Source organism: Fundulus heteroclitus, chromosome 12, assembly GCF_011125445.2.
Source record: "Fundulus heteroclitus isolate FHET01 chromosome 12, MU-UCD_Fhet_4.1, whole genome shotgun sequence".
Taxonomy (NCBI): domain Eukaryota; kingdom Metazoa; phylum Chordata; class Actinopteri; order Cyprinodontiformes; family Fundulidae; genus Fundulus; species Fundulus heteroclitus.
In genome coordinates this window covers 2,718,300-2,745,449 of record NC_046372.1, presented here as the reverse complement: position 1 = coordinate 2,745,449, position 27,150 = coordinate 2,718,300, and the positions used below count along the sequence as shown (strand labels likewise).

At 38.8% G+C, this 27,150-nt stretch overlaps 2 protein-coding genes across 2 annotated transcripts in view; one reads left to right on the top strand and one right to left on the bottom strand.

Moving 5' to 3' along the window:
* The first annotated feature begins 1,429 nt into the window (after nucleotides 1–1,429).
* rhbdd3 (rhomboid domain containing 3) lies at nucleotides 1,430–5,627 on the top strand. Its single transcript, XM_012863586.3, has 5 exons — nucleotides 1,430–1,983; nucleotides 2,063–2,446; nucleotides 2,967–3,093; nucleotides 4,712–4,969; nucleotides 5,086–5,627. Exons 1-5 carry the CDS (start codon nucleotides 1,818–1,820, stop codon nucleotides 5,252–5,254), a joined length of 1,104 nt encoding a protein of 367 aa, XP_012719040.2. The 5' UTR covers nucleotides 1,430–1,817; the 3' UTR covers nucleotides 5,255–5,627.
* The window catches only part of emid1 (EMI domain containing 1), a gene marked incomplete in the record, with an annotated part of 79,523 nt that continues 57,921 nt past the window's right edge, over nucleotides 5,549–27,150 (bottom strand). The window contains 8 exon segments of the mRNA XM_036143688.1: nucleotides 5,549–6,757; nucleotides 9,843–9,927; nucleotides 12,536–12,580; nucleotides 12,805–12,849; nucleotides 14,808–14,870; nucleotides 14,978–15,030; nucleotides 15,306–15,395; nucleotides 24,832–24,948. Coding sequence (XP_035999581.1) covers nucleotides 6,624–6,757; nucleotides 9,843–9,927; nucleotides 12,536–12,580; nucleotides 12,805–12,849; nucleotides 14,808–14,870; nucleotides 14,978–15,030; nucleotides 15,306–15,395; nucleotides 24,832–24,948 — 632 coding nt within the window.

The window sequence follows — 27,150 nt, the reverse complement described above, 5'->3', positions numbered from 1 at the left end:
AATACCTGGGTTAAGCGTATCGGCCGATACCGATCCAATGTGGAATGAATAAACCGTATACCTTTCCATGTGAGTGAGGTTATCAGGCTTGAAATAAACATCATTAAAAAAAAGTTCTACATGTTCTTTAGCTTGGTGCTTTTGGAGGTGCTTATTTGAGTTTGTGATGCTACCAACCTTATCACCCCCTTCACAACTTACACATTACAGATATTGCATGTTGCAATCAGACTTGTTGGCATATCAAGTTTGAAATGTTGCCAAATAGCAGACATGGCTCGATCCCGTACTTGCTCCATGTTGCTCTGTGTTCCCTCATCTCTCGCTGCTGTGGGTGCTCTGTGCAGCCAATTGCCATTGCAAAAACAGAATAGAAGGGACTAGATCATGGTAACTGTATTGCTGTGTATGATATTAATAAAATAAAATAAAATTTAAAAAAGGGGCCAATATCCGATTCGGGTATTGGATTGGCGCATCTCTTCATTTAATTTCCTCTAATGCCAATATGAGCTGGTATCGATGTAAATATAACAGTTAATGCCATCATTTTTTAAACAATTTCTATCAAGATATCTGGTCTCCTTCCTGAACAACTGTTTTTGATAGTAAGTAATCATGAACTAGAATTTTAATAAACTATTGATCTTCATGGCTGATTATCTTCAATCCACTGAATAGCTCATAGTATTGCTACCATTTTTCCTGTGTATTATTTATCCTCTTCCCTACTCTCACTCTAAATGCAGGAAGAATGTATGCTATGCTGATCTGATCCACTATATTCTTTGACACATCTGTATATAGTTATCATATCCATAATATTTATTAGTGTATTCTATGATAGCATCCAAAATTGAGAGATCATTTACCTGCAGTTATGGAAAATATAACATGAATGGAAAACATAAATATATTCAGGTAGCCTCGTCTTCATTAAGAATTTGTGTGATGCAATTGAATTCTTGTAGATCTTTTTTTAAAAAAAATTTAACAATTTGTAACTTCAAGTTACTCAAAGCAAGAGTTTGTTAAAATATTGAAATATTAATATGTTGTACTGAAGATATAAAAAATATGCTTGAAACACTTGAAATTAATAAAAACATTTCTTCCCACTTACACTAAAAAATTAAGTTCGTTATTGTAACAGATCAAAAAAATCTAATCAATACAATGATTAAAAAAGTTGGGGGGAAAAAAACGTTTCCAAATCACAGTAGCTAGCAATGACGCAGAATAGATTATCTGGGGGAAAAAATCAACAAAATAAAACATGTCACTTGCAACTAGGCTAAATTGGTCCTTTCAAGATATTTTAAAATGACAATCTTGTGTTAACAAGCAATTCAGATAAAGAACGATCTGATACCAAAAAGAGTTAATCTAAAAGCAAAATTATTGTAAATCGTCCTCGAGCAGAGAAAACACGAACCCTGGATGACCTGTAGGGGGCGTGGCGGTAAAACGTAGAATATCAGAACGAAGAAGAAGATGTTTGCGGAAGTTTGTTATCTGTGGAATTTCCAGGGCTAAGCTAACCTTACTTACATCGTTTTTTACCCACTTTAGTCACGTTTATCGTGTGATAAATTGGGATATTTATAGGCTGTCGTTAATTATCTACAGTGTCGTTGATTTTAAAACAAGAATGAATCCTAGTCGTTTCCTTTAGCGACTTAAGAGCCCTACTCTAGGGCGAAACATTTCTGTATACACATTTTAAGTCTTTCATCGGATGTATTTCTCCTATGATGAGCGCCATCAAATGGATTAATGTCGTGAAAGCGAAGGGGAGAAGCTGCAGCTGACGTGAAATGATGGCAGGCCTCGTCCTGTCAGTCAGGTCCTTGTTCGGCGCAGGTCGTCCTGGATTCTGCGTGGTAACGTTGGCGCTGATAACGCTGATGCTGCTGATGTATGCTGGGGGCATCCAGGCAAGTCTGAGCGTAGGTCCGGGAGGATACTTCCCGAGGTTCAGAGGTAAGGAGGCTTTTAGATCATTCTAGTGGACGTCGCTTCTGAACCATGTGAAATAAGCATGTGAACTGTTTCTCCTCAGATGTGTTTCTGTATGCTCTCAGTCATGATGACTCGCCCTCCCTGCTGATCAGCGTGGTTCTCCTGTTGCTGCTGGGATCGTGTCAGGAGCGCCGCTGGGGATCAGTGGCCTTCCTGCTCCTGTCCATCCTCACCATGGCCCTGCTGTCCTTCATTTACACGCTGGTGCTGTTTGTGGTCGGAGGTGAGGCGAGTCGGATCTGTGGCTTCTCTGCCACCCAGCTCGCCCTGTTTACGGCTCAGTGTCGACAGGCCACACAAAGGAGGCTGCTGAGGTGTTTACCGGTCTGGTTCCTGCCATGGCTCTTTCTGCTGGCTGGTTTGCTGCTGCTGCCAGACACACCAGCCCTGCTTCATCTCTGTGCGATATGCATCGGGCACAACTGTATCCTTTCCGCCGTCTATGGCCTGCGGATGTTTGTCACGCTGCTGGTGCATCTCAGCAATGTAAAACAGCAACAAAAAGTTCATTTATTTTAGTAGTATTTCAAAAAAGTTAAACTCAAATTGTGTAGATTGATTATACACAGGGAAATATTGGTAGAGATTATCTCCAGTTCCTTAGAAAAGACGACCAGCCTGTGGCACCGCTGAGGGGCCGAGTTCATTTGGAAAGTTGTTTTGCTTCACTCTGACTCTCTCTTGATGGGGTTTAGGTCAGGCAAACTTTATGGCCAACCGAGGACAGGGTTGCCATGCTCATTAATCCAGATATTGATTCTTACAGTTGGGCAGGTGTGAGTCCAATGTATCTATGCACCCCATATTACAGCATGATCAGGTCAAGAAGAAAGTGTCCCTGGCACAGGTGTGTTAATGGCTAATCTGTAAAAAAAAAAAAATTAAGGTTTGGTGATGGTTTGTCTCTGTCAAGTGATCCCCTAGCTCCTTAATGTAACATTCAGATCATCAGCCCTTTATTGGGACGTTGCAGGAACTGGAAGAGACCGGGGTCTTTGATTTCATTCCTAATTGGATGTATGTTCCCACTTCAACCAGGTTCAGATTGCCAACTTTTGCAACCATACAGAGGTATTGTAAATTACATTCAACATCTGACCACCCCACATAATTGAAGTGAAAGGAAAATGATGCACAATTTATTCTTTTTACAAATAAAAGTGTAAGAATTGTTCTGTGTGTAATGATTCCCCAAGTCAATACCTTGTAGAACCACCTTCAGGTGCAGGTATTTTGGAGTATGTCTCTATCAGCTTTACACATGTAGAGGCCGAAGTCTTATTTTCTTTGGCAACAATCTCTGATTTAAATTTTAGAATTTAGATCTGTATTTGGCCTATCTGACACATGAACATGCTTTGATATGTAGCTCTGGCTGTAAACTTAGGATTGTTCTCCTGGTGGAAGCCAACGCTCCACCCTTCATCAAACCTTTTATGTACCCTACACGCTTTCATCCAGGATTGCCTTAGATTAAGCTCCATCTATCTTCCTGCCTTTTTCTGACTAGGTTCTCTGCCTCCGCTGAAGAAAAGCCTCCCTACCTTGCATTGCTGCCCCTACCATGTTTCAACATGGGGACAGTGTGCTCAAGGCTATGCGCAGTGTGCCCTCTACATCGCTTGAGTCGGACTACAAACGACTCTTCTTTTGGCTTTCATTCTACAGCTCTTGTCTTCTCTCCCGTCTTTTATAAACATCTCTGCCTGTATCCACAAAGATTCTCAGAGTGCTCTTATTTTAACCTAACAATTCCTACCCAGGAGTTATTATTACGTCCTCGTCGTTATTTTGATTTTCTTATTTATTTTTTCTTGCCAGGCATTTTACTACTTCATCTATTTGATATTAATGCGGACTCACCTGTCAGCATTTTACTGAGATCAGCTGCTTTTATAAAGTGGTTGGATTTGGCAAAACAGCCAACATAAAATGGAGAACAAAACCGAACAGCAGCGCACATCCACACATTTCTAGGAGGAGAATAGACTCTTGAAAGGTAAATTGGTCCTTGGTTAATGAAGCGTGTTGCCGCAGAACATTGCATCTTTTCTCTGCATGTCTTGCCTGGAAAGTGAGAACCGCTGCAGCAATCAAAAGCGAGGAGATGGCATCCCACAAGCACGTTTCTAGATGATCTTTTAGGCTACTGATATTATCATGCAATATAGAAAATATGTTCTCCCCTCTTTTTTATATATATTCTTTGTAAATCCTCCTCTTTTTATTCATGATTATTCAATATTTTTCCTAATATGTATTTATCCTCAATAAAATTATGTTACTAGAGCAACATCTTTAACCCATTGGGGGGCTGAAACTAATCAATTTCCTTCTTTGGGGATGATAAAGTTTATCTTATCTACATATTAGTAATTGTATGATTGTTAAAGAAGTTTATGTGCTCATTTCTGCCACTGTTTAGGTGGTGGATCAGCCAAACATCGCTCTCTCTGCTTCCACCATCTTCCCTATCTAACTCTTCTTTAAACTTTTACATCACTCAAAAACAAAGCCATGTTTCCTTTTCTTGCTACTATGCAACATCATGGTATTTTGTGCAGGTTTACCAAACACCCCATTTAAATACATCGAAGATTGCAGTCTTGATGTGAACAAATGTGAAAATATTATAATGTACCCTCAAGAAAATTTTACAATTTGTCAATTGTTTTTTTTTTTTTTTTAGACCATTTCCTGAGTTCATGGTGGCTGATCGTGCAACTCCTCCGCCAGTGAGGGGCCCCACAGCTTACAACCCTAACCCATGGATGGAGCCATCCCTTCCCTGGGCAATGGGGGCGCAGTCGGCTGCTGCTGTGTCTGAGGCAGAAGTGTTGGAGGAGCAGATGCTACGAGCGGGGATACTGGCCTCCTTACAGGACGCTCCTGAAGAAGGGCCTGACTCAAAAGTAGAGGTCCCCAAATCATCGGTTTCATCTCTGCGGTTAGTGCCGTTAATTCGGAAATTTAACAAATGTGTTTTTTCATTAATACTCCCTTAAAACAGTCAAGTCCATGTGTTTTCAAGTGGTTCAGGCATCTGCCTCGGTTTCTTTGCAGGCTTCAGCAGCTGGAGAAGATGGGCTTCCCCACCGACAAAGCTGTGGTGGCATTAGCGGCAACCAAGCAGCTAGATGGCGCCATCTCACTACTTATTGAGGACAGCGTTGGAGAACAAGCTGTGGTGGTATCTAAGGGGAAGAGCCATCCTCCGCACCAGAGCACCTAAAACAAGCTCGCATCACTGGACTCGTTCTGCTACAGCATTTGCACTTTTTAAGTCAAACTGGACATACATCCTGCTTGGGTTTTGCTGAGCTACTTTATTTTCCCTGTGGGCTACATGAAGAACATTTACCCATCTGGATAACGTGAACGAAGAGCTGAAAAAGTTCCCTAATAAAATGCTTTGTATTTCCATATCAGCAAATCACAGATGGTGAATGTCATTTTTTTTCTCTGTAAGTTATAAAATTGTTTAACCAATACTTTTGTACCACAAATTCAGACAGGTGAGATGTTAAAATAATAATAAAAACATTTTATTACACTTACATCTAAGCAGGATTATCTTAACACAGTAACACATTTGCAAGAAAATGGAAAAAAAAAAACACAAAATGGTTACACAACAGCTTACAACATGAACTACAATTTTAAATAGCTTCACAATAACTTTGATGTAAGATGAAAAAAGGGTTTTCATCAGAGCAGGTTAAGCGGTCGTACAACACAACAGTGGTAAAATATGTTCAAGTTCAGATAAGTTTCCTCCGTGTGTGTGTGTGTATGTGTGAGAGATCTGAGTCAGCGGAGCGCCGTTTTAATTTTAACACGTTCAGTTTTCAGACTGCAGCACCATTCAACATAGATGCCGATGTTTGTGCAGATTTCATGTCAAATCGATAATCAGTCACTTATACAACAGGGGACAAAACAAACAGAACCAAAACAAAGACGACAAAAAAAAACACCAGAAGACTACAAATCACTAGTTAAAAACACACATCGAATAGCGATGACTTCATCTCTTTAGTGCACTACATAACACTGAGTTAAACAATAAGATGAAATGATAAGAAAACTAATACTACAGGAAGCAGGATGTTTGCAATTTTGTAATGCAGACTGCACAAGCTCAGAGTACTTAAATAATGGACCCTCTTCAGATTGCGGACAAACTGAAAGCAGCAAAAACTGATTTCTGCTTTTCTCCAAATGGACCCTTATTGTCTAGAACTGTTTGTTTCTGAACCATGGCAACCTGGATGAAGATTTTCCTTTTTTTTTTTTTAAACATGGTTACTAATGTCTTAAGTTCTGTAGCTAAAGAGATAAAACAGACAAGCAGTTGTTTTTTTCTTTTAAATATATATTCAGATGGAGGTAAATCAAAGCAGTTCTCGGGTTGCGGATGTAGCAGGGTGTCGTGGAGTTATCCGTTGAGTTTCCCTGAGGTGACCCCCATTCTTAACCATTTGATAAGAGCCCAGACTGGGCACCGGATAAGGTCTGAATGTGCTGAACGCCGGTGAGAGACCTGTTGGAGGGGAAGGCCCAGTCTGTGATCCACGGGGTCAGTGCGGAGGACAGGGGTGCTACTTCCCTCGGACCTTGGTGTCGGCGAACAGAGGAGAAGCAAGTCGATGTGGAAGAGCACCGGCTCGCTTTTCTCTGTAGAAACTAGGGGAGGATGTGCCGAAGGGTCCGTCCCCAGACCCTAGATCAGGCTCTGTTGAAGAAAGACAGCAGTTGGAAAGGGACCTCCCTGTCCATCAACATGTGTGGACGCGTGGACTCTTTACTCTAAAGATGTGTCAGAAAGCAAACTTGAGGCTTCTCTGTATAGTTTGGCTTGCAGCAGACCTTTAGAATTTAGGATTAATTATTCATAATTTACCTTTAACTTAAATAATAATATCTGTAGTTTTATTTCGCATTTAGTCTTAGTTTATGTTGACTGATGTGGAAATTCTTGCCACCTATCTAGACATGGTAACTAAGTCACCAGTAATTGAGATATCATTAGAAAAACCCTGTAGAACCTGAATTGTATATGGACTGCTAAAGGACATTTCCCCTTTGATCAATGACCCCAATTTAGATATGGTTAGCAGATCCTCCTCCTCAGCAAACAGAGATGTAGCAGAGGCCTTTAAGGTAGCTGTAATTATCTGTTTATTTTAAATATGTAACAGAAGATTACAAAATAAGATAAGGACCTTTACTAAAAAAGAATCTTTACTCAATAAACTTTATTTCAATCAACATGCCTTAATAAATTAGAAACATATCTAATCATCCTTTCTTATTTTTTTACTTGAAAAGATAGTTGCAAATCAATCTTGTGAGCATTTTTCTACAGTAATGAGCTGTTTGAAGAGTTTCTGTTTCAGGTTTCATCATAGCACTGAAGCAGCCACAGCGAAAGTCACTAATGATATTCTCATGGCTTCAGATAATGGACTTCTGTCTGTACTTGTCCTGTTAGATCACAACATTCTCATAGAAAGGCTTGAATGTGCTGCAGGGATCAAAAGAACAGCACTAGGCCAGTTTAAATCATATTTCTCTGACAGGCCAGTTTTCACATGGTAATGATAAATCTTCACACTCCAGGTTTACTGTATTGTACTGTACTGTACCACAGGGTTCAGGGCTTAGGTCAGCTCTTGTACAACAAGTGCACCTTCACTTGTTAAAATTGTCAGATAAATTGGGATAAAAGTCCATTGTTATGATGCTACACTGCAATATTTATGCATAGATCCTGATGAATCCAATCAGTATTACAGACATGTCTCATAAAGTCATGAAAACCTGGATGGCTTTTGATTTTCTTCTTTTAAATTCAAACAAGACAGAGTCTCTGAAAATAAACTGCTTAGTCAGTTACTTAATCTGGATTGGCCTCTAGTAACAATGTAAAAAAAAAAAAGTTTGATATCATGTTTGACCCAGAGATCATTTAGGTCCCATATTAAACCGATTTCTAGGACTACCTTCTTACTCCTTCACAATATTGCCAGAATTAAAAATATACTGTTCAGGAGGGACATCAAAAACATGTCAATGCAGGGTAGAACTGTTGTTCTTCATTACTATCAATAGGTTGAGAAAAGTCAGTGAAATCAGATTTTACAATTTAGTTTTGGATAACATTTGTTAATAATAGCAAAGCTAGATACATTTTTTTTAATCTCAAATCATAAAAATATATACAAAAACATTTCGGGCTAATCTTAAAAGTAAAGCTTGGGGATTTTACAGCTGTATCTCTGGGGTACTTTTCCTCTTTTTATAGATATATTTTCAAACAAACTAAGATGAACTTTTAGGCAGGTAATAAAAAAAGCTATTTAACTAAAACACTTTTTATAGGTTTTAAAATGTGCACCTCACCTACAGATTATTGGCCTTACTCTTTTCTCTGCATTCTCAACAAACCTTAAAAACATGACAGATTTATCTTTTCTATGCAGGAGCAATATTCAGACTCACTGTCTGTAAAGAGCATTGTTCACAACACACTTATAAATAAATAGAAAAATTGTTTCAAAATAGTAGTTCTTCTAGATTTATTATATTAATTGAAAAGTCTAACAAATATTCACCATTTGAAAAAAACAAACAAAAAAAAACCCCACAACTGCCTTTTAAATTTTCTTTTTGCTCCAGATGACACACAAAGCAGTGACACAACTTTCGAGAAGTGCTGTTTTGTACATTCCTCCTATATAAGTAAGAACTGCTACCAGCTGTAGGAGCCAGAAAGAAAGAAAATTCCAGAAAAACATACAATTATAAATAAAGCACAACATAAATCAATGTTATAAGTTTAAGGCTGAAAACTCTGCAAATCTAATTTATTGGAGCAGTGATCAGTCATGTTAATTTTTGATTCCTTCGCAGTCATAATGGGGCAGCAAAAGTATTCATATCACTCAAACCTTTTCACATTGCATCTACAGGCTTCAATATATTTTACTGGGATTTTATATGAGATCAAAAAGAAAATAAATCTAGCTTTTCTGTGAGTGAAAGGTAGTTTTCCTCGTATTGGGAATAGATTACACATACATGTAATTATTTTAGGTTTTTATTTGTACACATTTTTAAAACCTCCTTTCACCTTACAATTATGTGCTTCTTTGTGTTGGTCTATCGCATAAAATCCCAACAAAATGCATTGACGTTATGGTTGTAACACTTGAAAAAGTGTAAAAATTCAAGGAATATGAATACTTTGCAAGACAAATTATGTATAAAAAAAAACAAAGTCGTCTTAAACAGATTCAAAATTTTAACTATTAAGGATCGCATCTGCTATATGAAGAGATTTAGAAAATTCTTTTAACCTCTACTGTCATCAAAGCATCTTCATAATGGGACAAGGATATGCAAAATACATTTATGGAAAAACAGCTTCACAATCTTTACGGACTATAACAACATTTAAAAACTGGAAAACAGATGGTGATCATAAATCATTTCTTTATCTTGATCTAACTGAGAAACGAGGGCCAGCGGGACTGTGGGTGTTTCGGTATTACCTGGCCAGATGATAGCCTCCAACAGTGTCACCCTGCGAGCCAGAAGCTCAAGGTCTGCCTGCAAGTCTTGGAACATCTGCAAGCTAATGTCCTATCAGAGAGCAGTGACACTTTGTGAGGCTGCAGAAAACACTGTCCATGTCCTGGGGCTGCCTGTGACTGTTCCCGCCCTCTGTCCCAGCAGTTAGGTATGGTGGGCGTACGGGCTCACCCACAGCTGTGACCCCTGCCTAAAGCTGACCCTTCCTCAGGCCTCCTACTCACCATGAATACCGATCATAGTCTCAAGGATTAAAACCCTCTCGGCTAAGATCTTCAGCGCCTCTCTGATCTGATGTATGCCGTCCCCCTGTGAAGATAGATACAGCCGTCAAGGTAAAGAGCAGAAGCCGAAGGACTGCTCGCCAAGATGCAAGTCATTTTCCCAATACAGTTTAGCTGTTAGAAGGTTAAAACGGTCCACAATTCTGCCCAGCATGACTTTCCATTCCTCCAAGTTCTCTCTATATGTCCTTTATGAGCATGCTGCTGAATAATATCATTCCCTGCCATGCTGGGCAGGCAAACATCAGCATGCACATGACAGACCAGCATCACGTGGCAGCATAACACAGCTGAATCACACACTCAGGGTATAGAGATGACCATGCCATCTGCATTCTCTGTGTTTATTTTTAGCTCCGCAATGTTCAGTCTCAATGCAGCAGAGACACAAGTCTGGTTTGTCTTTTGTTAAGGGACAAGGCATCGACCTCAGGGGGTCTTCACTTTTAAAAGTAACAAAAGCAATTGTGACAAGAGATGTAAGACAGACAGAGACAGTTGAGTGCATCATGATCCTCAGAGAAACATGCAGAGAAGAATGGCTGAAGGTTTTCACAGCTACATGAACGACTTATTCAGAAAGACAGGTTAAGGAATGACAAACCAAGGTCATAACGTGCAAAGGAAAACGGCAAAGTTACTTAAGCAGCATCGCTCAAAGGTTTATGTCAACCTTTCGGACAGTGAATGAAATGTTTTAGGATTATAGACTGCCAAAACGTGTCTATAGTTGTTCCCTAAGAAGGAGTTCTTCGGATTTTGGTTAATTTCAAGAGACCAAATATTAAATTAATTGTTCGTAGCATCACTTAATATTTGGATACATATATGTTTACCGCAGGGTGTCATTATCAGATTTTGGTTTTAGCCAAAGCCGTCTTTCTCCAAATAATGCTGAATTTGTTGCTTTTTAAGTAAACGTTTAATCTAGATCATTGTGTAAATCTCTAAACCGCTCCTACCTTCTTCTCACTTTCCATCCAAGGACCAAGGCTCTCCATTAATCTTTAGGGCACCCACGACTCAATACTCTGCAGAAGCATTTTACTGAAATCTTTTCAGGATATGTCACTGCCAGCTGGGCACATCTCATTCTTATTTCAAAGTAGTTAAAATTGGATAGTGATGGTCTCTGACTACCAATTTAAAGTATTGCCACAGATTCCCAAATCAGATATAGGCCTGGAATTTGACTGGGCCTTCTACCAGATGTTGTGATCTAAACTATTAAAGTAGTGAGTGTCTATAGACCCGCTGGCAATAATTGCTGCTATAAAAGTACACAGTAGATCTTTATTTGTAAAACTGTTTTTAACATTGTGTATTCTTTTCCTTTCACTTCATAATGCTGTAGCCTACTACTTTGTGTTGGCCAATTATGTACATTCTTTAGCCAGGCACTGTACAACTGTGGCTTAAAATCTAATTGAAAGAACTGTATCATCCTTTAGCTGTTTGCTAATAGCTGAAACTGTTAAAGTCTGGCTCTTAGGAACAGCTAAAGAAAAGGAAATTAACTTGTGCATAGACATAACATTGGTTTAACCTTTTGATAAAATTTAACTAGCAAACACTAAAACATGTGGCTAAGACAATTGTTTCAAAGCTAACATCACTGCTGCTAGCATATTAGCATGTTACCATCTGCTGCTATTTTTTTTTCTTGCTGCTGACACTAATGTCTTCTCTGAACAAAATAGCAACTTCACCATTTTCCTTTTTAATTGCACAGTATTAGTTTATGCACTAAATATAGTAACTGGTTAATTTAAAATCTAGAAGAAAGGGTTCGTGCAGGATTGTGCTTGTCATGCAAAGTATACAGTGGAAGAAAAGGGATAGCTGTATCCACTCCACCCATATTGGAGCACCACACCTTAAAATCCCAACTACTGACACATAATGCAGCGATTTGGCATACACATCTCATGTATTTCATTCAGACTCCTGTGTGGAAAACCAAACAAATTGGTGAGAGTTAATATTGCACATTTGGAACGGAGCAAAATGAAGGTTTTTGCACCAGTTATGACTTGTCGTTCTTGTGCTGGTATGGGTATTTATATGCATATGCCAAAGTAAGAAGCTGAAAAGGTGACTGTGAATGGTAGCCATGGGGACAGTAGCTTGCAGTGGGAGTCAGACAGCTTTAGGGTCAAGAGGACAGTGTTGTAACAGGGGGGCAGCAGTCCAGAGCACACCCCAAGGACCAACAACAACACACACGTACACAAACAAATCAGATAGATCAGACACATACACATAAGGGTTACATTCTAATTTAAAAACAATACGAAACAGACATATGACCGACAGTTAGGTAGGAATGTATGGCACTGAAGAAACCAGTTTGCTGAGAGTCACATTGATTGGTAAAAGATCGCAACCATAACCTGAGACGTTGGTCATGGTTATTCTTTAGAGAAGGGTCACCGAGCTTTAAAGATGTGATGACTAGATGAAAATATCTTACATTTGGATTGTGCTTGGAAAATGAAAACAAAATGACGCAAAATGAAAATGCACAGTTAAGACACAGAAAACATTCTGAAACGACAACCTAAAATGAAAAACTTTAAACATTTGTCCCTTGGGTTTTGTGTTACCCGGTGAGCTCTAATCAACAATCTTACCGGCAAGCCCTTCTCCCCTGGCTCTCCTTTGGGACCTGGCGCTCCCTGAGAAAAACAAATAAAAATAAAACGTGGAACAGTGTTGCTTCAAAACAGAAAGTTGTTGAGCAGTTTAGCGCTGCAGGAAAAGAAAAAAAAAAACATTCAGTTCCTGGGTTGTGTGCTTTTTACTCCTGCTGCTCAGTGTAGTTTACCGCAGCATAACCAGGTATGACATGTGTTGATGTTTCCCTCCCAAACACCCACAAATCAGATTAGAGGTGACTTACCGGCTCACCTCTGAAGCCTCTCTCTCCAGGATAACCTAACGGACCCTAAAAACGAAATGTGAAAAGTTAGTGAGAGACGAATAAAAGCAAATTTAAACATATTGGGGCTTAAATTAATCATATTGTTATCATATTAACCTGTAAAAAAGAAAACGGTTTCTCCTACCGTATATTAGTCAACATTAGACATTTTTATACCTTTCAAGGTAAATAATCAAAAATCAGAATACAGCGTGACCCTTTTTTCACACTGTATGAAATCAAATCAGGCTAAACCTTTCTGGTTTTAGGTCAGTAAGGATTAACAAAAACCCATCTCTATTTGTTATATGCTGTATATTTTTTTCCTTCAAATTCAGAAGTTCTAGCATGTTTCCTTATCCTTTGGTTAAATTGACTTTCAAACTGTATGACCTGGGTCTAATCAGCAGTTTGCTGGGATTTAGGCCCATTCCTCCTGACAGAACGGCTCTTACTGAGTCAGGTTCGTAGGCCGCCCTGCTAGCACACACTTATTCAGCTCTGCCCACAAACTTTATATCTGACTGAGACCAGAGCTTTGTTATTGCCACCCCAAAACATTGACTTTGTTGTCCTCAAGTGATTTTGTAAATAATTTAGCTGTCTGTTTAAGGTCACTGTTCATTTATAAGATCCATTTGCATCCAAAGTTTAACTTTCTGTCTGATGTTCTGAGGTCTTCAATTCTACCTCATGAATTTATTTCTTTATGATTTTGTCTGTTTGGCGAAATATCCCAGACCATCCAGCATTAGTAGATTCCTTTTTAGTGTTAAATTAAAGAGCTAGTTTGTGCTTTTTAAAGGAGCGTGCATTTCTTTTTGACCATCTCCGGTTTAAAATATGCAACTGTTAGCGGATTATTCTGTGCTCAACACAGATTCTCTCAAATGTTTATAAAACCTTTAGTCTTTTGTGGAAACATTCAACATCTGACCGGTGACAGGGCCAACCACAAGCTCAAAAATTGAATTTTTTTTTACCCCCGATTAGTGACCAAATCGTATTACGTGAGCTCTAATACATGTGAGCTCTGCCAGGTCAGATTAACAACACTCTTCCATGTGGAAGTTGAATGACGAAGACTCAAAGTTGGCTTTTTTCACTGTCTGTAAAGTATTTAAAAACAAAGTCTGGGGAGGCAGATAAATGTAAGAAACTGTATTTTCTGTGACATGAGTCATGTCTGCGGTTCAGTCACGCTGTCAGCGAACCAGCCGAGATTTAAAGCAGATAACAGGAAGGCTGAATGGAGCACAGAGAAGTCTCTTCTTATGAATCTCTCGGTAATGAAACATGTTGATTGTGAAAATGTTGGCAACTTTTTAAAAATCTCAGCGTGAAGCGTCTTTATCCTCTGAGCTTTCCACTTGGAAACCGTTGTTTCAGTAATGCTAGCCCGACTAACTGCACTGATTGTTAATATAAAAAACACTGAAGACCGTTTAGAATTCAGCTCCATTTTGATTTTTGTATTCATTTTAAAACATAATTTAAAGCCAGCTTTGTAGCAAATGCTCTCGCACACACGGCATGACAGAAAAAAAACAATATTTTGACCATGGCTCTGCCATCTTTTTATATTATATATTTCTGAAGGGTATTCAGAGCAAAAAAAAACAAAAAAAAAAAAACAGCCAAAATCTGCATTGACGAGTCCAAGTTTTACTTTAACTGGAGATCAGAAATTAGCTACAAGAACTCTGATCGGTTGCATCTGTAAATATGACTCATGGAAATGGATTTGAGAGCACTGAAATAAAACACAATTTACCAATTGGTTTTCCAACAATTTCCTGTCCTTCATAGCACTGTACTCAAAACTTTGATGGTTTTTGTCTCAATCATGCTTCATTTTCACTCTGCTTCATGAAAACTATGACCAGGTAAATTTGACTTCATGCAAGACAAACAGCAAGAACCATACACATCTGCTTCACGACTTGATGAAGGTCTCACTTTTTAAAAATCAGTGTACTCACTCTATCCCCGCGGTCTCCTTTTGGACCTATTGAGCCTGGTGCCCCAGGTATTCCGGGTCTACCCTGTAGTCAGTCAGAAATAAAAATCCAACATGACAAATGTACAGCAACAGAGCTACATGCACCTAGTGAGTCCGTCGTATGTCTATGTTGCACGCCAGGAAGCTTACGTTCTGTCCCGATGGGCCAGGAGGTCCTACAGGGCCTCTGGGACCTGGGGGACCTGTGTGTTAGAAGCATTGCTTCATTACTTCTCACTGGTGAAGAAGGCAAAGCTCTTTCTGACATGTTTGTGTTTCACCCATTAGTTTGAAGCCAAACTTTGGCATGAACACAACCTTCTCAGACTTCAATAACTTTAAAAAATCTGACAGTCAAAGTTGAATAAAACATATGCTAAAAAAAAAGAAGCTTATTTTCAATATTAGGATGTTGAAATGTGCATACGTGAGTTTTTCCAGCAACAGCATAAACATCCTGTGAACAATAAACACTCACCAACAGGCCCGGGAGGACCCTCAGGTCCTGGAACAGGCAAACCTCTGGAGTCATGGAAAGTGTTGGTGAAGAAGGGATCTTTTCCACCATCTGGGGATGAAAGAAAATGAATCAGAAGATCCTTTGACATAAATTTCTGGCACAGCTAATTATCTGGCACAGCTAACATGGTGATAAACATGTCTCACTAAGAATAGTTAGATAAAAAAAGAGATTTAAAAAAAAAAAAATCCACAAAAAGATACATGGTTTATGCACATAAAATCTGTAAAGTGCGGCAGCCCTCTATTGTTCACCTTTTGTTGTAATTTACAGCTGCAAGTCTTTTGGGGAATGTCTCGACTTGGCCTCTTTTTTAAAACATAACCCTTAGCTACTCCACAGCCTTATCCCTGACCTGTCTGCTGTGTTCATAAGTGTCCTTGATGCTGATTATACACTAATATCCTCTAAGAAATCTCTAAGAACTTCACAGAACAGCTGAATTTCTTAAATCACACACAGATTTAGGAATCGGTGACTTGATCACGCAGAATTTTATTTTTGTGAATCAGAGTACCGGAGAATTAATACCTATTTTTTAACTGTTTCTATTTATACTGAATTTTTAAAAAATGGTTTTGCACTACACTGATGTTAAAAAAATGTGTCTTGTTGTGGCGTGAGTGTAATGTGTAAGTAACGCATAGTGACAATAAAGATTCTTGATTCTTCTGGATTATGAATCTTGATGATCTATCACATCAAATCCCTGTTTTTGAACAAATCCTTGTGTGCTGTTTGATAAATACACTGTAAAAACAACAGAAACAGGTTTATGTTGCCTCAGTAAGTCCAGTGATGCTTCTCTTTGACGACTTAGCATGACCTCTAGAGGGCGATATTGTCCAAAAAGAAAACCCAGAAACTTCATGCCTGGGTCAGCCAGGCTGCCAGATAAACTAAATTACCATCACCAGCATCCTAATCTTCATTAGAGGTCAGATGGCCATTAAAGTTGGGTCATGTTATATTGAAAAGTCTCCATATGTTCAGATAAAACCTCCTGAACTCAGATCGGTCAAACCACATATACCCACAGCTTAAGAACAAGAGGAAAAGGGTGGCGAATGTGTGTGATGAAGGAAGTGTGTGGCTGCTGGGTCCTTTTATTCTGACAGGAAGCACAGATCCAATCACTGGCCTGAGACCTCAGAGATACTGAGAGGACAGAGGAACAGGAAGATGACGATGAGAAGGATGGCTGACAGCTGTAAACATCCTCCCCATGCCCGATGTGCGGAGGCCACAAAGTGATCAGCAGCAGAACGGGACGCCTCTCTTTTCCCCATTCAGAACACCTCCAGGCTTAGTTTGAATAAGCAGAAACCCAGATGAACACTGAAGGATTCTCAGAGTCCTCCTCTCCACCGCCGATGCACATTCAACGGCTAAGTAAGCCAGTGTTTTACAAAGGAAGCCCGGCGCAGACCCACCCCCCGTTTCTGATCCCCACAGTTACTTTGATGTAAAAGAAACAGCCCAGAGTTTGGAAATCATCATGCCAACCTCAGCGCCCCCGCGGCTCTCCACAGCGGAACCCAGAGCTTACAAATGTGCGCGCCGCATACTTTGTTTTACCACCGGACACAAATGTAAAACCCACCCACGTGCTGACCTTGAAAGAGCCCATCCGTCTGCCGCTCCCCTCCCTTAGCTGTCTGAGTGGCCCTGCATCTGGAAGCCGTTCAGTGACGTCGGCTGTCGACAGGTTCTCAGCACGTGAAGTTTGCACCAGTTCTACTGATTTTACTGATTCTGCATCGGGCAAAAGCGCTCTTTAATTCTTTAATTCCTACGCGGCTGGTAGCAGAGCAACGTCAGAGGGGAGCTGAAAGTTTATAATCATGCATGTTCTTTAGCTATTCTCTGCATTTGTGTCTGCAAAACTGAGCATAGCTTTGAAAGCCAGTGAAACTACACAGCTCGGCTTATAAAGAGAATCTTAACTGAAGATTTGTGGAGGTGAAGAAAATTGGACACCTTGGACTTAAGATTTAATTGTATGAACCCTGTAACAAAAAAATCCTTCACCCTTCTATGACATGGATTTATGCATTTATCTTTGGGGAAAGTTTCAAGTATAACTAATGTTCACTTTAGAAACTTGAATGAATGAATGAATGAATGAATGAATGAATTTATTTCAGACAATTTAACAAATTTAACACACATTTAACAAATATTAAATAAATCAATTTCAGAAAGTACCACATAATAATAAAAAATAACCAATTTAGGAAATTCTTCAACCAAGCACTACATAAAAAAGTAATTGATAAACATTAAATTAAATTTTCTGTTCCAGTTCAATTAAATCATTTGAACATTAATAGAGATGAGATAAACAAAATTTTCCTATAAATAAAATATATCAGGTATATTTACCCTGATTTCTGACATTGATTAGTGATTAAAGAAAGTTGTCTGAAAAGGGGTATGAAGAAGTAAAACTTATTTTTCATACCCCTACTCCCTCTAATTTCACTTAAAGTACCTTCCTATTAACCAACAATGTATTGATCCAAAATTCACAAAAAATATAAACAATTATATTTATACACATATACATATATGAATATATGCATATACACATATGAATATATGCATCTACATACATACACATAAATGCACACGTGCATATCAACATACACACACATACACAGTGCTCAGATATATAATTCATCTCTCCTCATTACAATACCTGTTGAAAAACATCAGTTTAAGCCTTTTTTTAAACAGGCTCATGGATGGACATTGCTTCAGCTCTTTCTGGAGTTTATTCCAGACCTTTACACCACAGACTGAAAGGCACTTTCTCTTCATGGTGGTTCGAACCCTCAAAATTCTGAAGTTAAGATTTTCCCTGAAGTCATATCCCCCCTCTCTATCAGTGAACAGCTTTTGAATATTATCCGGTAGTTGTTTATTTCTAGCTTTGTACATCAGCTGAGCTGTTTGAAATTCTACCAGATCGGGGAGTTTGAGGAGGCAGGACTTTATAAATAGTGTGTTAGTATGGTCATGGAATCCTGCCTTGTGAATCATTCTGATGGCCCTTTTTTGTAACGTGCATAATGGCCGCAGTGAGGTTTTGTAGGTGTTACCCCATATGTCCACACAGTAACTCAAGTAAGGTAAGATAAGTGAGCAATACAGAATATAAAGAGCAGCATAATTTAGAAAATGTTTTGCTTTGCTGAGAACAGCAATACTTCTAGATATTTTTGTTTGAATGTATTTTATATGAGGTTTCCAGCAAATCCTATCGTCTATCATTACTCCCAAAAATTTAATTTCCTTAACTCTCTCTACTGTCTTATTGTCTATTAGGATATGTACATTTGTTTTGCTTTTGCAGTTTCCAAACAATATAAACTTGGTTTTAACCAAATTTAATGATAATTTGTTAATATCAAACCATACCTTAAGGTGACGTAACTCTAAGTTGATATCAACTACAAGCTGATCCAAATTATCACCTGTACAAAAAATATTAGTATCATCTGCAAACAAAACAAACTTAAGTATTTTCGAAACTTTGCAGATGTCATTTATATATAGAATAAACAATTTTGGCCCCAATACTGACCCCTGGGGGACACCACAAACAATGTCCGAGCACGATGACTGGCAGTCACCCATTTGCACAAATTGTTGCCTGTTACTTAAATAACTTTTCATCCAATGCAGGGCTACTCCCCGGATGCCATAGCGCTCCAATTTATTAATTAATATTTCATGATTTATTGTGTCAAAAGCTTTTTTGAGATCAATAAATACACCGACTGCAGATTTCTTATTATCTAAGGCGCTGGTGACTTCCTCTATCAATTCAATGACTGCCATTGCTGTAGATCTTTGTGATCGGAATCCATATTGACTTTCAGAAAGCAGTTTATGTTTATTAATAAATGAATCTAATCTACTCACAAACAATTTCTCCAAAATTTTAGAAAACTGTGGAAGTAGAGAAACAGGCCTATAATTTGTAAAATGGTGTCTGTCCCCAGATTTATAAAGTGGAATAACTTTGGCAATTTTCATGTTTTCAGGAAATTTACCTGATTGAAATGACAAATTACATATGTAAGTCAGAGGCTCAATGATTTCATCAATTACCCTCTTAATAATTGACATATCAATGCCATCACAGTCAGTTGACCTTTTGTTTTTACATTTATTGACAACATCTATAATTTCCTGTTCTCCCACTGCAGTGAGAAACATTGAATACGGATTTCTGCTAATTAATGTTTCGTTCAGAGCTCCAGTTGTTGTAGGATCATGGATTTTTTCTGCCAGAGTTGGTCCCACACTCACAAAAAATGTATTGAAATTATGGACAATGTCATTAATGTCCTCAAAATTGTCATCATTATTTATAAAAAACTGTGGAAAACTATTTTTTCCTCTGTTTTGCTTGATAATATTATTTAATACATTCCAAATCCCTTTGATGTTTTTCTTATTTCTATCTAATAATTTATTAAAGTAATCCTGTTTGGCTATGCGCAGAATAGCAGTCAATTTATTCTTATATTTCTTATATTTATTCTCAACGTCCAAGGATCTATGCTTTATAAAATCACGATATAGTTTGTTCTTTTTTTTGCAGGCATTTTGCAAACTCTTTGTTATCCATGGAGCTTCTGAGTATTTGTTTATGTGAGAGAACAGTTTTAATGGACAGCTTTTATCATATAATGCTATAAAACTATTCAGAAAATGATTATATGCCATATCGACATTATCTTCATGCAAAACAGATTCCCAGTTGTGTTTCAATAACTCCTCTTTGAAAGATGTGAGTGATTCCTCTGTTCTTACTCTTTTAAATTGTGGATCACTTTTGTCCTTATTTTTAATACAGAAATTGTCGGTAACAACAAAGACTGGTAGATGATCACTAATATGCTGAATTATTAATCCACTATTTATGTTGTTTTCTAAGATATTAGTAAATATATTATCTATTACTGTAGCACTGTTCAGTGTGATCCTGCTGGGTCTAGTGATTTTGGGAAAAAGGCTCAAACTGTACATGGTATTGATGAACTCTTCAGTAGGTTTATGATTATTTGAGTTAAGTAGATCAATATTAAAGTCCCCACAAATGAAAAAGACCTTCTGAGATGTAACTGTGTACGTTTGCTCAAACCATTCTCTAAATATTTCCATATTGGAACCAGGAGCTCTGTATATACAACTAACTATGGCATTTTTTGCTTTTTCCATAAATATTTCAACTGTTATACACTCAAATGCACCTTGAGTAACTCTGGTCATGTTTTCAACTATTTTATACTTGAGTTTTTTGTCAACATACACAGCCACTCCTCCTCCAGGTTTCCCTTCTCTATTGATATAATTGAACTCATACCCCTCCATCTCAAAGTCAACCCCCTTCTCATGACTGATCCAGGTTTCAGATATGGCTATGATGCTGAATGGCTTTTTAAACTGGCTCAGACAGTCTTTGATACTGTTGAAGTTTGCATATAAACTTCTGCTGTTAAAATGTATGATTGAAAGCTTATTATTTACTTGAAATGCTTTGTTGAATTGATCTGTTGTGTAGTAGTAGCAGTTATCAACAATATCATTGAAGAAGTTGTTTACTTTAACTTAACTTAACTTTAGAAGGGGTTCACAAAAACACTTAAACTATTACCAACTGCATGAATAATTAATGCACTGCAGGATTAGTAGATAATCTATTCATACATTCTTTAACCACTAATACATCAAGCATCAATAAATATATACATTTTTAGCTTATTAAGTGTGAGTCACCCTTAATTAATTACGTTTTCCGAATTAACTATATATTTATGATTGATTAATGCCAAATAAGATGTAGTTATTATACAACTTTTGAGTAAAAATAGCACAGCATGATTTTTACAGATGCATTAATCACTCCTATTATCACCTCTTTTTTCCTCAAGAGTAAAATCTAAACAAAGATCAAGTATTTTTCTTTGTCTTGCTTTGGTCAGTGAAACAGGAAATGAGGTCATCAGACAAAAGCAAAGGAAGGGACGTGCTGCAGAATGTATTTAGCATCCTACGCCCTTGTGCTCAGTTCGCGTTGAACTTTGTGAATGGGGTTTTCGTTGACCTAAAAACATGCAAGGACAATCACAAGGGTAATGGTCAAACTTATAGGATTCTGACTTTGCTAAAGAAAAAGGGCACAACTGTGCATGCTTGTCATTATTGTTTGGGTTTATTTATTAGATGGTTTTTTTTTGTGCTTTTGGTTCTGTTTTATTTGCAACTTCTGAAATATTTTGGTAAGTTTTCATTTCACTTGCGTATTCCTTGTTTCACCTCTTTCTGAGTTTTCCAACTGATTAGTCTTGTGTTTTTTTTTGGTCTCCTTCGTGTTTAGTAGTGCTCCGTTTAGATATTCTTCCCCAGTTAGTCATTGCATTTATCAGTTTTCTCTTCAGCACCTTGCTCCTCCACAGCAGTCCTCTGTCTAGAAATCCCACCTGCTCTCCATTCCTTTAATCACCCGCCTCAGTTTTTAAGCCCCTTTGGAGGCTTTGTCAGATTCTCCTGTTATCGACCTGTTTGTCACGCTGTCTGAGTCTTTCAAGATGCTTTCATCGTGGTTCTGTAATGAACAAGCAACCATGAGCCCCTATCATGGGTTTTCACGTCATACACCTTGATCTGCTGAGATCACAGGCCTTGGGTGCTTGTTTTTTCATTCAGCATTGTGCAACCAAAAGAGCGTGGTCTACACCTCGCACCATTCATTCGCAAAAGACAAGTCAACGCTCGTTTATGCTAAATGTAAAAATGCAGATGCATATGGATGGAGTTTTCTGTTTTTCTTCTGCATTCATCGGGACAAAATTTGGTCTGTCATCAGGAATCTTGTGGGTGTATCAAATAGAGTCATACCAGCTGTAATCAGAAGGGCAGTGTGGCTCCCATGTGATCATCAAAAGGAACAAAGAAGAAGAAGATAATAATAATAATAATAATAATAATAATAATAATAATAATAATAATAATAATAATAATAATAATAATAACATCCATTGGGCTCCAGCCGGATCAAGCTCCACAGTTGCAATCGTAGTAAACAGGAAAAAGAACGTCAATAACCCTCCACTTTGTCAAAATTAAATGGTGTAAATAGAGACCGTTACCCACAAAATAATTTTTTATAATATTCACAATTAAATTAATTGTTTTATTTAAATATTGAATGCAAATCACTCTTTTTGCACCAAACAAGGGAGCAGATTTGTCTTTTCAGCTTTTAATTAGAAATGCTGTAATCCTCTCCAAATAGATCTGCATTCTGCTTGTAATGACGATGGCTGCACACGCTCTCCTCGGGCTCCAAGGAACTTAGGAGCAGAGCTAGACGGAGTAACCGCGGATGTAGTAGGCTTTGCTTTTCACGGACTCACAGAGGTGGTCTGGAACGGAGCGGACACGTACAGGAGCGGAGGACGTGGCTAGTTACTACCCCCGGAAGTGGATCAGTATAAATGATACAGCTGGCCCTGTCTCAGACATAGCTACTGTCTGAGCTTTCACTGCAAATAACTGTATTTGTTCTCTTTCATCCCCTTGACCAGAAAACTGGCTCAGAGCCTAATTGCTTAAATCTGTCTTTTCTAGACACAGCCATCTATGAAGCTAGCCTGCCATTACCCTCTCTAACATAGAAAGTACTTCTTGATCGATCTTCTTGTTGCGTCTCTGCTCTGTCTTCTCTAACCCTCAGTCGGTCGAGGCAGATGACCGTTTATACTGAGCCTGGTTCTGCTGGAGGTTTTTCCTCCCTGTTAAAGGGTAGTTTTCCTCCCCACTGTCGCTACATGCATGCTCAGTATGAAGGATTGCTTCAAAGCCACTGATCGATTAATTGTCAGTACTTTTAAGCTCATCCCAGGTGTAATAAACAAATGAAATAAAGGACAATCTGAAAGGGGCTTTAGTTGTTACGCTGCCGGTTTCCCTGTTGCTGCCCTCTGGATTTTTTTTTTAAAGTTAAAGGAACATATAGCAAGTTACAAGATTGTTGCAGACGTCTGCCCCCTCTGGCGAAAAGTTGAAATAACACCAGTGTTGTAAACGTGCATAGGAGAAGAGGAAAGCATCTGGCGCTGTGACTGCACAGGTCTTTTGTTTAGAGGCGTAATGTCTTCTGAGGTAAGAAAGTTATAAATATTGAAGTTAGCACGTGTTCTCTCGCTAATGGACCGATTACAGTGGAGACTCAACAAAGTGGCCAGGTGAACGAAAGCACGCAGCGTGTCTCACACACTCACGCACCCACAGGATTCAGTCTGAATAACTTTATGATAAACTGACTAATGGAGCCTATAGAGGCAACTCATTTTACATGTCGGATAATTGTAAGGGCATGTAAGGAAAATAAATAAATATATATTTAACTACAAAACTTGCACTATGCACCTGTAAGTTTCTCTTTTTTTTATAATTTATTAAATTCACCTAAACACAAGATTATCTACCCTCTTTCTGCATTTGGGTCATCAACAACCACAAGTCATTTCTCCATAACATTTGCTTCAAAAGAGACGCTTTGGTACTATTTTACCAAACGTCAAACTTTAGTGAAACATTTTCTTTGGACTTGATGTGATAAATTTTCATCAATTATAAGACCATTCCCTGACCACTTTTGTAACTGTTTTTAGGTTGTTGAGCCTCCTCAATCTGCCCTGCGAATCCTTTGAACAAAAAAGGCCTATCCGGTTCCTATTTCAACTCTTTGCTGGATTTAAAGAATATGTATCTTAGAATGAAATGCCCCAATGTTAACACTATCAGATACATCTGTTCTAAATATGTTTAAGAGTGCCACATCATATTTCCTCCGCTACTACTGCAGTTTATCCAATCTTTTTAAAGAGACTCTGACGAGCCAAGTTTATGAGAACAGGACTGGAAATTAGTAATAAGGCTTTAAAAGGTCTGCGGAAAGCCAGGAAAGGTCTTGTTCTAGATTGCTTTAAAAGATTAGGAGGAAATTTGGCCGCTTGGATGCAAAGTATACAAAAATTGAGGGGTGACTAAATAGGTTTGCAGAGTTGCACAGGAAGGAAGCCAGTGCAACGTGTATGACTCTGATCAGGGCCGGATTTAGCAGGATGTGGGCCCCTGGGCAAGAGATAGTTTTGGTTCCCTACCCACACAAGTTTCTTTCATGCATGGAAATAGATTATTATTTGGGTACACATCAATTTAAAGCTTATCCGGCAGAAAATGCTGTTTTTGTAAAACCAACCTTGTATTTGTTCTTTTGGAAAATGTCCTCATTAACATGAGCCTATTTTTATCATTTTCCAAACAAAAGAACGACCCAAAATGTTACAGTAACTATACCAGGCCTGTTGTAACTGTGACTGGGTCCCATTTCTTCTGGAGGCAAACTAATTTCAGAAAATGAACATCATACCAGCAGTCAAACATGGTGGTGGTTACTCACTGGGGTCTGGTTCTGGGATCCGAGCAGCAGCTGGCGACGGAGGGCCTGGAGGTCCAGGTGGCCCTGGCAGCCCTGGTAGACCTCTCTCTCCTGGGAACCCGGGGGGACCGCGGGGCCCTGACAGAAGGGACAGAAGATGATAAATTAGCACGGTGGCAGAGACACGGTACGTCATGCTAGGACCGAATCTTGAACTCCATTGCTCAGAGGCACGGCACATTGCAGACTGATGAATGACTGCGGCTGATGTTCTGAACGCAGGATAAACGATGACAAAGAGCAGAGAGAGAAGGTATTAGAGAAGGTGTTGACACAGCATGACGGTGTCTGTTTGGTCTGCGACTGAATGTGCACATAAGGAATAAAGTTCTGGGCTGTGGGGGACAGTGTGAACTGACCAATCCTGTCACTCTGTAATTAACAGGAGGATCATTAATGAGCCTGCACGGAGAACTTGGTGGCATCTAGAAACTCAAATAAGCAGAGTTAAATTCAAACTCTTACAGGCTCACCATCATTGTAGATGAAATGTTCCCTGTACGTCAGAATAAACACACAGGGTCCCCTACTTTTATTTTCAGACTTTTTCCCTATCTCAATGTCTAAATGTTGGTCTACCCATTTTGTGTCCTTCCTTCCTTCTTTGGTTCCTTTTCTTTTCTTCCTTGTCTACCTCCTGTCTGTACTTATTATCTTTTTATGTTCCTTGCATTCTAGCTCCCTTCCTACCTTGCATCCTTCCTTCCTTTCATTCTTAGCTTCATTCAATCATTTCCTTCTTTCTAGGCTTACTTCGGTTTCCTTCCCATGCCCATCATTCCTTTCTTTACTTTCTTCTGTCTTTTATTTCTTTTCCTCCATGCATCCTTCCTTTCACTCCTTCCCTGTGCCCTTCTTTACCTTTATTCCTTACAGCCTTCCTCCATTTCGTTCTTGCATCCTTTCTCCCTTGTGTCCTTTTCTGGCTCCTTTCTTGTGCTCTCCCTTCCTGCATTTCCTACCTTATGCTTTACATTCCTTCTCTTCCCTATGCCTTTTTTCCTTTCTTTGTTTCTTTCTGTCTGTCTTTCTTTTCTTGTGTGCTAAATCCATTTCTTCCTCTTTCTTCCTCCCTCCCTTTACTGTCTTGTATCCTTTCTTCCTTTCTTTCCTTGTGCCCTTCTTTCCTTCCCTGGGTCTTTCCTTCCTTGTCTCCTCCTTTCCTTCTTCAATCTCTTCCTTCCTTACTTGTTGCCTTCATTGTTCCTCCCTTTCTTATACAATATATATCTTTCTTTTTCCTTCCTCCCTCCATCCCTTAACTCCATAACTTCAATCCTTGCGATCTTTTGGTTAAAATTTTAATGTCCATCCACTGAAAATTGACTGGCTATAATTTCACACTAAATTTAGATTTTAAATACCAAAACAGATATAAAGGACTGAAAACTCTGGAAAGATGAATCTGGAAAAATACGGGATTGTTATAAGAAAATTGCGTAGGAACCCTGCCCACAACAGTCTCTGGCGGGTCTTAAACAGGCGTCCAGTGAGAGTGCCCTCTCACCTACTTCAGTCACTAATTTGAAGCTGGAAAAAGCATCATCTGACCTCACTGAGGCCATCACCTCTGTCCCTCCCTCCCATCAACACTCTGTTTATGCACTCAGGCAATTATCAACTACAGTCCAGTAATTAGTGCACTGTTCCGTGATGTTATTACAGCTTTGATTTGACTGTTTGTGACCCGCTTTCTCTAAAACCTAGCAAGGTATTGAAGAACAGCTCACAGCACTTTGGATGCTTTTCAGAGACTTAAAGCCATGTGTAGCACAATGGTTTGTATCAATACCCTAAGCGGTCCCTAAACGTTAATGCAATATATTAAGGAAAACCGTTCAAGTTTTTCCCGTACAGTTACAGCCCCCCTGCAGATTCTGGGGGGACGCTGTGACAAAATATGATAGCATATTTGCAACACAAAGTTCACTTTCTCTTGAACTTGGGTAATTTTTCTTACATTGCACCGGTCACGTTCCACCCATTGTGTTTATCTTTCACTTTGAATGAAAGAATAAAATTCCTTCGGATACCCATGAAGTAATGGAGACAGAAAAAACAATAACACCGCAGGCATATGGAAATCATAAGGTGCTGGGATTTGTATACGTACAGCTCATGCTTACTTCAGATTGAAGTCACATGGAGCTCCTCAGAAAGTGGGTTTGTAGTTCAAGTTTCGCTCTAAATCGCACTTTCACCCAGCAGCAAGCGCAAGGCAGGGCTCATATGTTAGCCTGAAAGGAGAAACACTCCCTCCGTGATTCAAAGCAGAGCAAT